Below are 15,601 nucleotides of genomic sequence, written 5' to 3' on the forward strand. Positions count from 1 at the left end.
GACTGACCCGTCGTTCCGTCCTATGGGTATCATCTGAAGGTAGCGTCAGCTCCAGTTACGGAAACTCCTTTTTTGGAAAAAGCGCCAACCCAGTTTTCCGCATAAGTTTACACGCAAATCCATGCACCCCTGTGCTCGAATGTCATACTCTCCAATCTAGTGTAATCTCTCGTTCGAGTCCTGAGCCCCATTCGACAGACGCCCTATGTCCAGACCCATCTAACATCTTTCACGCGTTCGACCTCACATTCCCACATTCTCTACTTAACAGTAGTCAGATGTGTATCAAACCGTACTTAATTGTAAGAACGGTCATTAAACTCGTGATTTCACTAATGCTGAGGCTGCCAGGACCGCATTCAACTTTCCCACATGATTGGTTTTGTTCTGCCCCGCAATCATCCATCGCTGACCACTTTCGCAATCAACATATGCTGATATCTTGTTACATAGTTCTTCAAACAACTCTCCGGAAACCATAACCTCTGGAGGAAACGTCAGCGACCACTTGCGCAGTGAAGGTGAATTTGGTGTGGGGCGAGCTTCGGTTTCTTATTTTAGTATTCGAGACTACTCACAAAGCACCGTGCCTTTATTGTCAATCCTTTAAGAAAAACTGGATTAAAACCACGTCTTCAGTGACTTGAAATATCTGCAGCAACCGCTGTTCTGAAAAAAAGCCCTAAAGCAGAGCGACCAACCATGAGAACGAGCTCAGACCATTTCTAGACACCTACCAACACCATTACTAAAGAAAGTGACACCGGTGTTGGCACTGATGCTTCACTGCCGTGCAAACATAAGGTTGGTTTAATTATTTTTAAACCCTTAGAGTCAAGAGGGAAAGGGCAGGTGATGGAGCGTACCTGATGCTGACCTATCGCAAACCTGAGATGGTTACACCTCCAAGCGGTCAGTCAAACGATCTGGAAAGAAACTGACAGCACGAACGCCACTGACATTGATCAGCCGCCACTTCTTGCAATGTCTCCAGCCAAACACAGGCGGGGTCATGGGGACCCCATCCTGGAAGGCGTTTAACAACAACATTAAAACTATTCGTGATCTCCTTCGCGCTCTTCTGCTAAGTCATACGTTGTCCACCTCATGATTTGCGCTATCCTGAAGGAGACACGCATGCGTAGCATATGCCAAGCCATCGTAGTCGGTGCTGAACGTTTTCCGATTGAAGTACCAGCCGCACAACCAAATACTCGTTTTCTAATCACCGCGTTACTTATCCACATGACGCCATCCAAAACCACCAACGCTTCTGAGGCATCGGTGTTCGCAAACCTGAAGACGCCTCACACCATCTGCCCGCAGAGACCATGTCTCGGATCTACACAACACAGCCCTTACTGTAGCCCGAGGCATGTAAAATTTCGCACAACCTCCAGTGATCCTTCTAGAAGTAAAAGGAATATGTTCACGTTCTGAAGCTGAACTCTGCACTTTGAAGGTGCAAGGCGCATGCCAACAGATGGTAGGATGGTGGTCAGTTTATTCAACAGGGCTTGTGCTTCGCTTTGGTCTTCAAAGATGAGGGCGATGTCATCCGCATACTCCAGATCGACAAGGCTCTCACCAGCAACAATCTGAACACCGGGGTTTTGAAGACTATCCAGTATTCGCCTCACTATTTCATCAATGATGAAGTTGAACAAGAATGGAGATAGTGGACATCCGCGTCGGAATCACTTTTTGTAGGAAAGCCACTGGAGAGCTCACCACACACTTACACTCGCCCAGAAGTGTGTGAATATAGGAATCGGGTTATGTTTACAAACTTCTGGGGCACATCCTGTTGAGCAAGTGTAGTTAACAGCACTGATTGATCGACAGAATCAAACACACTCCTTAAGTCAAGGAACACCAGGATTGTGGATCGTCTGTACATGTGGCGTTGCTCTAACACCAGACGAAGTGTGAAGATGTGGTCAACACAGCCTCTATCCTGTCGAAATCCCATTTGATTCTCACGAGTCAAGGCTTCGCGTGCCACCGCAAGACAAAAAATCACTGGCGCCAGAAGCCTTGTCGTAACAGGCGTCAAACTAACACCGCTGTGGTTACTACATTCACGGCGAGTACCTCTTCTGAAAATGGGCACTAATACCAATTCACCACAGTTGTCTAGGACGGTCTCCTTCTCCCAAATAGGATACAGACACTGGCTAAGGAGACCAGCGTCATCCTTAAAAAGAGCAGGTCAGGACCAGCAGCACGATGATGCTTGAGTAGGGAAATAAACTCGGACACTTCTGGGACTGAAGGCGGCTCCATATTCACGGTACATCCCTCTATTGAGGGTCAGGATTCTGGATTGGAGGTAGCAGGTGGCCAGCTGAATTGCTGTTCGATGTACTGTGCCCAGCGGTCCAAACGTTCTGCCTTGCTGCATATCATGGAGCCGCTTTGGCGCCTGATTATTTCCCTTACAAGACGTTTCCGAGAGCCAGTCGAACGCACAAATGTTCGGGGTCCACGCTGGTATTCCAGGAGAGGCAGGCGGTGGTCGACCCTCACTATCGTTAACTGACGGCCATGTGGTCTAGTTAGATCCGTGACTGGTTTGTTGGTGGGCATCACATTATGCAGCGATTTCCGCTGCTCCGGAAATTCATATCACGAAGGAAGCCCGTGATTAGCACATATCTGAAGGAAGCGATTCACGCTGTCCGTTCGTCTCGTGTTCATTCCAAGACGACCACCCAGTCGGTTCTAAGCAACGCTTAGTCTACCCAACTGGTCGTTCACGTCACTAGCAAACACGATATCTTAGATTTTAGCTCGCCGTGGAAGGGTACCTTGAAATTGCCCTTGGCAAATTCAGAGCTACACTCAGTTGGGGCGTAAGGATACACGACAAACAAGGTGCGATGAACTTTCACTTTCTCCAAATTCTCTCACATGTTGCCAAACTAACCGCAGAGTCGACTATCAACGGGTATCCAAACCGCTCGGTCGCTCAATACAATACCCACCCCAGTATATCCAGCTGCAGCGGCATGTCACCGGAGGTGCGCAGCCGGAACCTGGAAGAGACCGAAGGGGCAGTCAGTTCAACCGCAGTACTTACCTGAACCCTTGGTTCTGGCAGATATCACATCAATGCAGGAGGAATCCAGTATACAAGCAAGAGGCACCTGTTGACCTATTTGCTTCAGTGTGCGGACATCGAATGCAGCTGAGTAAACAGGCTTTCTGGGTTTGGAACTAGACTTCAGTGTTTAGGGCTGTCACTCAGCTGCAGCTGAAAGTGATGCGGCAACAAGACCTGTTCGGCAACCTAGTGCGATTTCGAATTAGCCAACTGTCATGTTACCCTGGTCGACAACGCCCACCAGCTTGCGTAAACACATGCGCCGTACCACGGACTACTCGTCGGATGAGCCAGACTCGAGTCAACGTAAGTCACTACCGGTAGCAACATCAAGGTTGGAACACTGGTGACTGTCTTACCACCACGTCGATTTATTCGCATGAAAACTAGTAGTATCACCTATATCGGTAAGTTCAATGCGGTATGAATGACCAACACAGCACAGCAGCTTCCGTACATTGGCTGGAGGGGCCACTTTACCTAACCAACCCTTAACATTTCAAGTCTCGCAACGTTCAGATATCCACCGGCCAGATCGAGAAGGAAGGGTCTACACGAAGATCGATAGCCTAAACGCTCAAAAGAACATAGTAAACGCTCTCATAGTTGACTTTGATGATTTGTCTGATGCACCGAACGGACCCTACGCTCAGGAGTTGTGATCAAGAAGTGGACTTGATTATCAGGAGGTCCGTTGTTCAAACCCATTCTAGGTATCTCGACCGTCCTTGTCCACGATTGGGCAACCCAGAGGCATTCATCGGGTGGCAACTAGGCCACGAAAGAACGTTAGTCTGAGCGAGAGAAAGTGCAACAAACGGTTCGCGCTGACCTGTTTGTCAAACACACGAACGAACATAACTCGGGGTAAACTGCCAACATGCCTAAATGTTAGCCGTCAGACTGTTTCAGATAGCCGTATTTCCACACAACCGCCCTACGTTTGTTGCCTCAAAAAAGGGACATAGTTTCTAGTTTGTTCGAAGTCGCGAAGGTTAACTCCGAGTTACGCTCTCTGAATCAACTACTCAGTAATGCGGTGGTCACGGACCTCTGCCCAAGTGTGCAGCCACACAATACAATTTGCGAACACGCTAAAACTTTGACTAGTTCAGATGGCGGTCGATTTCGGGATCTAGCCCGGTACTGTATTTAGTTAACTGAAAACCTGACCGAGTTACCGCACCGCGTTCTATTCACCGGGAACTGATGTCCATTGACAACGTCCTATCACATACGTGAATAAAACCCAACTCAGTAGAATACATCTTTTAACGGATAGGTCTGGAGTAGACAAAGACTTTGCACAGCTGAGCAAATGGACCCAGCGGAAATATGGTCGGGCAGTTACACAAAAACAATATGGAGCAAACCCTGGAGTCATGATTAAATGACAATTTGTGCGATAGGGGGGGACTGAGGGAAGGTATGAAGAGCAAAACAGGGACACCTGAAGTGCGTGCTGCGTAAATGCATTTGGAGAGCGCTGTCTGTTCCGAAGACTGTATATATGGGTTTATCTGTACTGTACACTGAGAACGTTCGCGGTAGACCATGACGTCGATCGGAGGTGGACTGCTCTAAGAATGGACACACGCACTAAAATGAACTTTGAACATATACAAGAGAAACCTGGTTTCGACGACCGTCAATGAAGGGACTCATCAAATCATTACTCAAGCGTTGCCCCATTATTGATATGGCCTTCCGTTTCTTCCGAAGCCTTATGTTTAATAACTGGTGCCTCGTCATCCAAGTCATCATCGGCAACCGGTGCGAGATCGCTACGCCGTCGCTTACTTCCTGGTCGTCGCGGCCCGGTCACGCCTGCACCAGACAGATTGGCACCATCATCTTCAATATCCTCGTCATCTTCCTCTTCCTCATCATCGTCTTCATCGTCATCGTCATCGTATTCACCTAGCTCAGCATCTTCCTCTTCACCTGAAGTGGAAAAGTAACGATATATGGTAATATCAGTCAACCATCGAAAGCTGCAGGTTACGGTAATACGGGAGCTGTCCTGCCGATGCTTAAGACTCCCCACTAACCTAAATCAACAAAACATAACTGTTGTTTAAAGGTTGTAGTGAGGGATGGACACCACAAGGCGAGTTGTTCATGCCCGACGACACTAGAAGAGGCCAAATGCAGGACACAAATCAAGGTAACTGAAACCACCGACACACCACATGTACGCGGCTTACAGAAGAAACCCATTTGCGAATGGAAACTGAAATGAGCATGCATGGCGGCGCGGTTGGGATTAAAATGTGCCCTACGGAGCATCGATTTGGGTCCAAACTCCATACCGGTGTCAGTCAAGCGAGTCAGCTCCTGATTGGCCTTCGGCGGACACCAGATTACTCGATGGAGGGGTTCATGGTCGGGGACGAGAATGTTTAGGCATAATTCACGTGCCCACAGAGGTGACTGTCCAAAGTGCCCTAGCAAGATAGATGCACTAGGAACATTTCGGGGTCAATGCAGTAAGAACGTTCGCTGAAACCCATAGGAAACCTCCAGACCGATTGGGAAGTCCAACGGAAATTTCGGGAGGGACAAGCCGGAACCTCGACAACAGTACCAATGCACGACACCGCATGTAGTTGGATGAAAGTCATATTTACAGGAACCGTCACCTAAATAAAACAGCCTCTGCATTGCAAATGAAGCGGCTATTTACGAATGCCAAGATCCAAGTACAAGGCCATACCAATCAGCTACCTTCTCCCTCACAACTGCGGCGTGGAGGCAAGCTCCCGGTGCCACCAAGCTACAACACGCCGATTACACCACGTTGCCAGGTTGACTAAAAACCCTCCAGATGTTTCTTATTTTGTGGTTTGGACTGGAGTTCGGAAAAGTTTTTCGAGAAATCGATAGTGTTCTTTCTTTCAAAAAACAACACGTTACTGCAAACCCTTCAACAGCTTGTTGTCATCCTCGCGCTTCTTGGGGGCCCCAGTTGAACACCAAAGTGTAAGCAACTGGCAAAGCAGTTATCTGCGAGTTACTTAGGCGTACGCGGGAGACTCAATCGAACATGTCTCTTGTGAAGTCAGAGTGGGTAAACTAGAGATTCAGTCGTCTCCAGTTAACAATAAAGGGAATTGCAGATGACTGCATTTCACTGGCGCTATAAACGTATTCCGGCTAGCATAAATTCAAGCTCATTTATAGGACGTCCAGCTAATGGCCTAATGGCACAGATCAAAGGTTGTGGTGGCAGTCAACAACGCAGAATGCTTGCAACTTCGCCGCGACGAATACTGCACATGCGATTCGGTTACACTGAGCAATGCATTTGTACGTTGAAGATTGTCAGGTAAGACTACCCCAATTAACTTAGGTCCACACACTTCGCTAGGTGGCGCTGAAATTCCCAATCTAATTTGTCAGTAGTAACCGACCGGCTGCCCTAGGTGTACAACCCTGGTTATCAAAGTTAACTCACAGCAATGTACCATCCAAACGAGAACATTACTGCTTAACTGCATCCGAGCACATGCACGACCGCAATTTAAGCGGACAGCACCAACAGGATTGGCACACGTTATAATTTACAAAGTGAGAAAATTGGGAAGGAAATAGTGTACGACCGATCACTATCTGAAGCTTGGGGACAAATTGGGGAAAACATACCCGGAGCATAGTCTTCATCATCGTCTTCCAGGTCACCGCTCCGCTGTAGGGCTTCGATTCCATACTCTTCTTCCTCCTCCTCATCGTCGTCGGAGTCCTTTTCTTCGTCATCATCTGCCTTCTCCTCACCATTGGCTGCCAAAATCAGAAATATGAACAGGTGATTATTAGACCAGAACCCGACTACGATAAGTGTACTCTAATTGTCTCTTAGATAAGCAGTCACCAACAGCCAGAATGCAACCGAGGAATATTGAACACATGAGCGACGCCCAGTAGCAAAAGGTGAAAATACCATGGTTTAATTGGGGTTACCAGGTCGATATTCACTACGAGACCTCATTTGCATTAAGGTCTATAACGGGACTTGACGTGCTAACTAAATACCGCAAAAGAATGCGTGTCACTGTAACGAATTCACATTACCACACTCGGACAGTTTGATTTCATTATGTGATGCTAAAATCCCGGTTGTGTTCATAAACGTTCACGATATTAATGACTCAGTTGTAGCGCCCTTCCAATACCCAGTTGTCATGCCATCCGAAGGATGCCGAGACAGGAGCACGAGTTTAGTTCGAACCACGCACCTTCCCGTTAATAAGTTCGCGCCCGAGGAGTCACAAAGTCGTGACCGTATTAGTAGCGTTTCGTCTTCCTTGCTGATGCTGCCTGTTTTCACGGTGTCGTGCTGTATTTACTCGGTAAGCTGCTTTTCACATGTTCATCACCCCATTTTAGACCGTATTACCAAAATGCAACTGCAACGGATAAACAAAAGGCGAAAATGTGTGGTTAACACAATCGGATGAAGTGCAAAATTGCCTGTCGTCAAGGTAAGCCTGAAGGACACTCACCGACCTCCACACCGCTTTTGGGATACCCCAATCAACACATCACAATGCGAGGTCGGGTGTTGCCGCCGGATGAAGATTCTTCGACCATTCGAAATGCTGAACTAACGCAGCTAGTGGACAGTTGGGGGAATTGAAGCGGATTGGGGTGGCTGCGTTGGCCCCAGCGACAGCAAAGTCCCCATAATAGGCTTTTGCAGACCGAGTGAGCACGCGTTTGGAAAACCGACAGTAAGTTATGGACGGATTAGAACTCGGTTTGGGTAGGGGAGTAAGGGTGCCTGAAACTTCCGTGGACATTCCCTGCTGCATCAACTCCAAGTAAGAATACTGGCGGTAATGCTTCGGTTGAATGCGATAAAACCAGAAATCCCGAAAGGATGGCTGACGCCGAATCAACGTTCTCGTTTACCCAGAGAAACTTGGACTCAAGGCTCCGATGGCGACTGCAAACGATAATAACGCCCTTGTCATGGTTATGGTTCTGATTGACTTTGAATGCCCCCAAGTCAACTAACTACCCGAGGAACCGATCAAACTTGTACGTACCTTGTGACTAAGCGGAAAGATTTACAAAACTGGAACTCTCAGCCACCATCTACGTTTATTACTAAAGCAAGATGCTCCATCAGGTTATGAGATGAGAGCATCTCCGGAATTTCCGTTTTTGGGGCTCGCCAGATATTTCTAACGTGGAATACCGGAACCACACCCGCTCTGGCAGATCCATTAGAGATCGTGGGATAGCTGAATCACCCCATCATTATATGACAGCCCCTTAACCGTGCGTAGCAGTTGTGCGACCCAAACGAAGCATGAAACCGGGCGACCTAAGCCTGTACAGCATTAAAAAAAATACTAACCAGCATTCTACGCACGGATTCCGCAAACAGAAATTTCGAGCACTGACCCACGAGAACCGTGAATCTGTGGGGCTCCAAAGGGTAGTCTCCCTTTCTATCGGTTCTCATTCGGGATAGTGTACGTGGAGGCCCTCATCGCGGCGATCCTGCTCTATTAATGCCTACATAGCATGACTTATGGCTATGGAAGCAGATGGCGCAATCACACACAGAGAGCTGTTCGGGTTCTAGTAGAGTGACCGTCCTGGTTTGAAGTCATCAGAGTGGTGGACCAGTGCAATAACAATTTAGGGGGTCAGGCAGCTTTGGACGCATGACAGCCAAGTACCAGCACAAATTACTGATGGTGTCAATGATGAACTGCGGATACATATGGAAAATCTGGTTCCCAATCACAAGAATAAACGGATACATCCTTCCCTTGAAGCGAGATCGTCCGGTTGTGGGTTATCGAAATGCAATGCTACCCGAAATCTGGAACGTCTGTTGAAAATTTAAACATTCGACAAGCGGGTGCAGGTTAGATGTTAAAACCGGCAGCTTCCATCTGAACTGAATTACGTCGAATGCACCTAACACAAACGAGACTCGAAAGGCCGGGGTAATCACAGGTCAATCACAACAGCGAAGAGTAATTTCGCCAATTTCGGGTAAGCTGACCACTCATCTAAGACAGGTTAAATCTGGATGAAAAACCCTAGGGAATGAAATAGAAGCCACCTTCGTGACATCCCAGGACAGTTACGCCACGCAAAAAGAACGCCGCTAAGTCGAGGTTTTGGCCAGCGAAACAAACCTAAGAGGGGAACACACACAAGCCAAATACCACACCGACGTCGAGCTCAAATAGGTGACATATACACTGCGATCCTAGGAGACCTGTACACTGTTGGTAATTATTTCCGAAACCAGAATGAATAAAAAATAAGCCTACCGCTCCTAGTACTATGTGGCTCAAATACCAAGAATCACCGACTCACCTTCCTCCACATCTCCATTAGGGACAGCTCCAGTAGGCTCTTCCTCGTTGTTTCTAAAGCAAATAGCCCGTGTATCTCGTAAACTTACTCATCTAGACCGTCAAGGTACTTCAGATTAGGGAGGGCGGCGAACACCGTCTTTCGATAGTTTTCCAAGCCCGTCACTTCGCAGTTGAACAGATCAATACTGCTGAGACATGAGAGTTTCGCCAGTGGAAGGAGGGTGTCGATTGTAGCTACTTTATTGGCACTCAAATTAAGCGTCTCCAGATTTGGACAATTAAGTAATGCTTCCAGACCACCACTGATGGCATTGTTGGAAAGGTCAAGCTGTGAAGATCACACATGAACATAATTCAACTCACTATCTTCAGAGAGGGAAGTTTGGGTAAACCAGAGAGGTCTTCTAAACCAACGCCCACGAGATTCAAGACCTCCAGGTTCGTGAACTCATCAGAAAGACCTTCAATCACGGTGGATTTAGAATGACTCAAAGTCAATTCTTTTATCTGTGAAGGAGAAATTGTACAAACTCAAGAGGAACGCACCTCCGAAGGAGCCTTCTTGCCCTGTTCCAGTTCAATGCGTTGAGGGAGCGTCATAAACGTCATTCCCAACGACGACAGAGTACGGCGCGAACCCGCGAAATATTTGAAGATATGGCTGACCCCAGGCAGGAAATTATCTTGACAATTCGGCTAAACAAAGTACTCAGGACGGGTCACTCGCAATCATAATCAACAAAAGACAACCGGAAAACATAGCAGCTAGAACGCCTTCTTATTAGGATGGCTTTTGGCACCAATAGTCTGCGTTGTGATAAAACAAACCGCGGTCTTTTCGAACTAGCAGTTCAGTATTTTTCGCATACTCCATGTGTTTACTAGGATGAGCGCCCTGGGAGATATCTCAAGATTATCTGATTAATTTCATGTTAATTTTCTACGAGTCATTCAGGAGTTACAGGATTTTGTGCACGTTTCCGCCTGAACCTCGCCGGGATATAGTGAAACTACAAGAGCACACGGACGACAGCGAAGATACGACACTTGAAGTTCGGAGGAGAAAGCATCGTTCTGTTTATTAAGCCTTTGATCCTTCATGATCCTTCATGAACCACAGCTCGAGTTTTCTGCGTGCAGGTCGGCGTCAAGGGAACAAATCAAATATTTAGTGCGCGTGTATCTTTCTTGTGTAGAATTTGCTGTTTTCAAACGATATGCCCTTAATCGCGTTAATGCTTCACGAACTCACGGATTGACACATAAGTTTGAAGCTTGATCCCCATTTTACTGGGTCAATTTTGTTCTTGTCGTTTAGTGACTGCCGTTCACTTGAAGGGCACATGAGAAAACGGGGTGCGGCCCTCAACATTAAATTCTCAGCGCGAGGCAATAAGCTTGCCAACTCGAGGACTCGCATGGGAAAGCGCCTAATGGTGCACTTAACTGAGTTCTAGATTGAGCGTGGACTATCTTCGGAGGAACGTTATTCCACCCAGCAACTACACTGAATAAGAAAACATTTCGTCTAATGAAAGTATGCCATGTGTACCATCTATTATTTTGACAATGAAATTCCTCAAGTTTATTATGTCCCCATTTGTAACACCCGCCCCACTTTTGTGTTTAGTGTGTGTATATGAAATGAGGTTTGTTTGTCCTTAACACTTCACCCATATGGCCTTGAGGTCATCTGGCCATTTGTATCTGACTTTTCACGTGTGACTGTCGCACGTGGGAGACTGTTTGCTCTCTTGCTTTGTACTTTTGTAGTCCAAGCGGACTGTTTGTTTTGGACGCGTATCTACTGGCGAGGTTTGTATAATTTGTGAATTTTTCTCACCCCAATAGTGCCGTATAGAAACCCGGCTCCGACTTTGTTTTGCCTACCCGGAGGTTCTGGTATTACGCGTCAATCGAAGATAGCGTTCGCCCGTTACACGATGTATGCCTAAAAATCATCTTACATGTCCGCGCCGTGTGTTTGCCGGCTCAGCGGTGGAAAGACTTGTTGGACAAACCCTGCTCAAACAGGGTATAAGTAGGAATAAAGTCTCCTCGGAGGTGACGATACTCCATGGGTAAGGGGTCAAGCATCACGATGCACGTTCCATAGTCCATGTATTTAGGGCCGGCAACCGGTTACCTGGTAGCTTGCTAGACACGCTCAATGGGGGTTACGTGCTTCGTGCATCCCGATTAGACATCTTATCTGGCATATTCAGGAGCCGGCGTGGTTTAAGTCCCGCAAAGTATTTGAAAATCAAGCAAGTTATACTAGGGAAGCTGCACCGAATCATCCGTAGAACGGCGAATGTCTTTTGAGCCCATTTTTCATGGTGCAATCAGAAGAGCATGTTTGAAGAAAGCCAGATACCCTCATTCATTTTGACATCAATCCTTGTGGTGCCTTCTGATCCATTCTCACCATGCATGACAGATGCGTTCACTGTGTCTCCGCCGAATAATATACGGTGCATTATTTGGAGGAAGGTGCCATCCCCGCAACTATTTTTCCGCAGCGTCCACATCCACGTGGGTGGCACTGGAATTAGAACCTTAGGATTTCAAGTCGTCCGCAAAATGTAGCCAAGGAGTTTCAAGAATATCTGGACGGTCGAGCACGCGGATCAGAAACAATAGTGGTCTCAAAAGGGAGCCTTGAGGAACCCTTATTGAGAAGTGCCCCGGAGAAGGTTAGGTCATGCCTAATTTCACTCGAAATGTTCTATCTGAAAGGAACGCCTTGATCAAGTGTTGAGTTTTTCCGTTGATTCCAAAAGACTTGAGTTTATGAAGCAGCGGAACATGTGCAGTTCGATCGAATGTATTTGAGACGTCGAAAATCGTGGCATCCGATCTGAGTTCCTCGTCTTCGGCTTGGGTTAAGCCGTCCATAATTACGAGCGTTTTCGAAACGCAGGAACGGTTTGAGAAGAGTCCGCGTTGAGCTAGACATATCGAGTTGTTGAAAGTAAGGTGATATAGGATGGCTCGCTTCAGAATGCGTTTCATCACCTTGTACAGCACACTATTGAGTCTAATAGGCCTGTAGCTGTCGGGTGTGTAGCTGCCGGACTGGGTAACTAAGCGCTGGTAGACTATTTAGCCGAGGATACATGATCCCTTCTGCTCTGAGTGACCCATCACATCGCATGGAACGACACTTCAACGTCACACATATTAGATCCTCGCGCACCCAAAGATAGTCTGTTACCCTCTATTGGTTTTACCATCCCATGAACAGAACTCAACCTCATTAGGAGCCACTGTCATTCATTGACAAAAACCGCGAAACCGAAATTTCAAGGTCAGGTGTTGTAGAAACTTTTTTTGGATTATAGATCACCCATAGGTCGGTAACCATTTTTATACTAGGTAACTATTTTTCCCCAGGGCTCACCAATTTTCTGCGGTCTCAGAGTTAAACAGGTCTCCCTTCTTCAGTAGGCTAAATAGGCCTCGGTCCTCAGGGCGTTCAACCTTCCACACTAATATTCCTCAACCTACCTCGAAGTATTTCATTATGACACCGCTCCCGTCTTCCTCCTCTAAGCGGTTGCCAGACCCCGAATCCCCATAAACTATCTCCACAGTATATCCAAAGAGGTGGCTCGCAGCCAGAAGACCCAGCTCCCAAACCCCATATCCATCGAGGTCGGCAAAAACTGTACCACAGACAACCAAAGATTGTTCGGTAGTCCTAACCGATATATTTTTGCTTCCGCAACCTGGCAGCACTCTCCCCTCACAACTACCAGTAGAATTTCAGGTCTTGAAAGAACTGGAAAATCTAAGAATCCGTCTACATAATATGGAAAGTGAAATGCCTTCCTTGCGAACCATACAATCGATTGCATGTCTTTTAACTCCTGATGCAATATGTGATCCTACTAACTTGGAAAATCGTCTATTTTAATTGACACGATTGCGTCAGAGCTTTGTCACCGCATCGAATGTCGGCACCAGGTCCTAGTATTCAACGCACCTGATCGAACCCCGCTTGAGGACATCAAAACTGCCATCTTGACAGCATGTGGCACGCTGGATACCATGTGCACAGCTCGGCGGATCCGAAAGTCAAAACCATCTATGTATTGCCCCATAATAATAAAATTTCGGGATTAAAAGGAAGCCGTGCGTCTTCTAACATCCCAGACTCTTCCCAACTTCACCAAAAAATTCCACACCATAAAACTCAAAGCTGCCCGTACTCGAATGCAAAGACAGCTCACCCAAAAGTCGCCTCAACCTGTTGCCCCATCTAACGCCAGAACTTGCGTGGATGCTCCCAAGGTACCCCTAAGCTCTGAGTGCTCCGTGATTACTCCCAGCACTGAATCTACACCCAACCATCCAGCAGCGTCTAACTTCGTAGCCTTACAAAACCATGAGTCCTCCATCGCCCCCACAAATCGACTCTGCTTCACCATCCACAAAAACTGCAAATGCCCCCATCAGCCCAGTAGGACTCCCTGCCAGTGTTGAAATGACTGACGCGAAACGCCTCACAACCAGAGCAATGACCACACCAGTTGCTGTTAGCATTCGTTCTCGTCACAGTCCCCCTGACCGGCTGTCCCTCCGTGCTCCACCTCCCCCAAAAATCCGCCTTGGGTTCAAGCACTTATTGTCAAGGCCGCGATACAAAGCGCACCGAAAATTGCATCCCCGAAAACCTGACCCTCCGCATGCTGTTGTACCTACACTTGTTACACCATCAACTACCAGTACGTACTTCGACACCCACACTACATACATGCTCTAAAGACTCACTGACTGCTCCAGGCACTGGACCCACACTAAACTACTCAGAAGCTTCTCACTTTATGGCCTTACAGGACCCTGAGCCCTTTATCGCTTCTACAAATGGACTCTATGCTTCGCCATCCGTGAAAACTACAAATGCCTCCATCAGCCCAGTAGAACTCTCTCCTGGCACTGAATTGACCGACGGGACGCGTCCTCCAGCCAGAGCAGTGACTATGGGAGGCGTTGACAACACTCGTTCTTGTCACAGACCCCCTGACCTGCTGTCTCTTCGCGTTGCACCTCCGCCAAAATACGCCCTCGGACTCAAATATCTACTGTCAAGGCCGCGTAACGCGAATACGCCCTCGAAAATCTATCTCTCGTTGTTATCAAGATAACTGCACCTTGCTTCGGCCCCCCTATAACTACATGACAAATACACCAAACCACGCGTACCGCGAGTTTGATGAAACCTCACACCCGCATATACCGGTGGTCAGCTCAGGCCATTATGCGCCTTCACCGTCCTACACACCTACTTCCGTCCCAATTGTTGACCATTTTCGGACGCGACCCATCCCTGCACAACCACCGTTACTTTCTGCACCATGCCATTCTCCACACCTCCCGCAGATGAGAATGACTTCATTTCCCAAAATCCCTCCCAACCCTCAAACGCTTCCGACTACATACCAGCCTTCAAGACATATACCCTACACCATAATGAACCTTATGCTCTACCTTCTGCCGTGGATTCAAACCTGCCTCAACCACTACCCGCCCCTTTTCCCCAGTTGTGAATACATCTCGACCTAATCCAAACACATGTCCAGTCAACGCTACTTCATGTACCCTAACCTCCCCTAAAGAATTCACCCTGGTACCGAACTCCACCGTAAACTAAGTTACCAAATTCCTACTTAGTATGGTGAGCTCACAAATGGACCTACCAATTATGCTCTTTAACGCCCACTCATGGCTGCCAAAAACCTATACTCTACGTGCTATTATTGCAGTTGTGCAACCGAGTCTGATTTGTGTGACCGAAACATGGCTCTCGGTTGATACTCCAGACACGGTGGTCTCAATCCCTGGCTGTAATCTTCACCGCTTTGACAGGAGGGACTCGAGAGGTGGAGGTTGTGCCATCTACTTTGTGTGACCAAACATGGCTCTCGGTTGATACTCCAGACACGGTGGTCTCAATCCCTGGCTGTAATCTTCACCGCTTTGACAGGAGGGACCTGAGAGGTGGAGGTTGTGCCATCTACTCCAACTCGGAACTTCGTGCAACCTCCTTAATGATCCCAGCCTAGAAGGGATTCCAGAAACTACCTGGATTTCCACAGAGCAGTCCAAGCGACATGTGCTAGTAGGCTGTATCTATCTACGACCGCCT

General features: G+C 47.6%; 2 protein-coding genes across 2 annotated transcripts; one reads left to right on the forward strand and one right to left on the reverse strand.

The window, feature by feature from the left end:
* Nucleotides 1-3,321: 3,321 nt before the first annotated feature.
* T265_10786 (hypothetical protein) lies at nucleotides 3,322-3,768 on the forward strand (the record flags this gene model as incomplete). The annotated part of the gene is made up of 2 exons (XM_009177256.1): nucleotides 3,322-3,412; nucleotides 3,611-3,768. The coding sequence occupies 2 exons, from the start codon at nucleotides 3,322-3,324 to the stop codon at nucleotides 3,766-3,768; spliced, it is 249 nt and encodes an 82-aa protein (XP_009175520.1).
* Nucleotides 3,769-4,204: 436 nt separating this feature from the next.
* On the reverse strand, nucleotides 4,205-13,556 carry T265_10787 (hypothetical protein; the record flags this gene model as incomplete). Its single annotated transcript, XM_009177257.1, has 10 exons — nucleotides 4,205-5,050; nucleotides 5,158-5,277; nucleotides 5,314-5,553; nucleotides 6,752-6,934; nucleotides 9,449-9,501; nucleotides 9,537-9,778; nucleotides 9,814-9,957; nucleotides 9,997-10,146; nucleotides 12,961-13,118; nucleotides 13,439-13,556. 10 exons carry the CDS (start codon nucleotides 13,554-13,556, stop codon nucleotides 4,779-4,781), a joined length of 1,680 nt encoding a protein of 559 aa, XP_009175521.1.
* Between the last annotated feature and the right edge of the window lie 2,045 nt (nucleotides 13,557-15,601).

The sequence above is a fragment of the Opisthorchis viverrini genome, assembly GCF_000715545.1.
Source record: "Opisthorchis viverrini unplaced genomic scaffold opera_v5_407, whole genome shotgun sequence".
Classification (NCBI taxonomy): Eukaryota; Metazoa; Platyhelminthes; class Trematoda; order Opisthorchiida; family Opisthorchiidae; genus Opisthorchis; species Opisthorchis viverrini.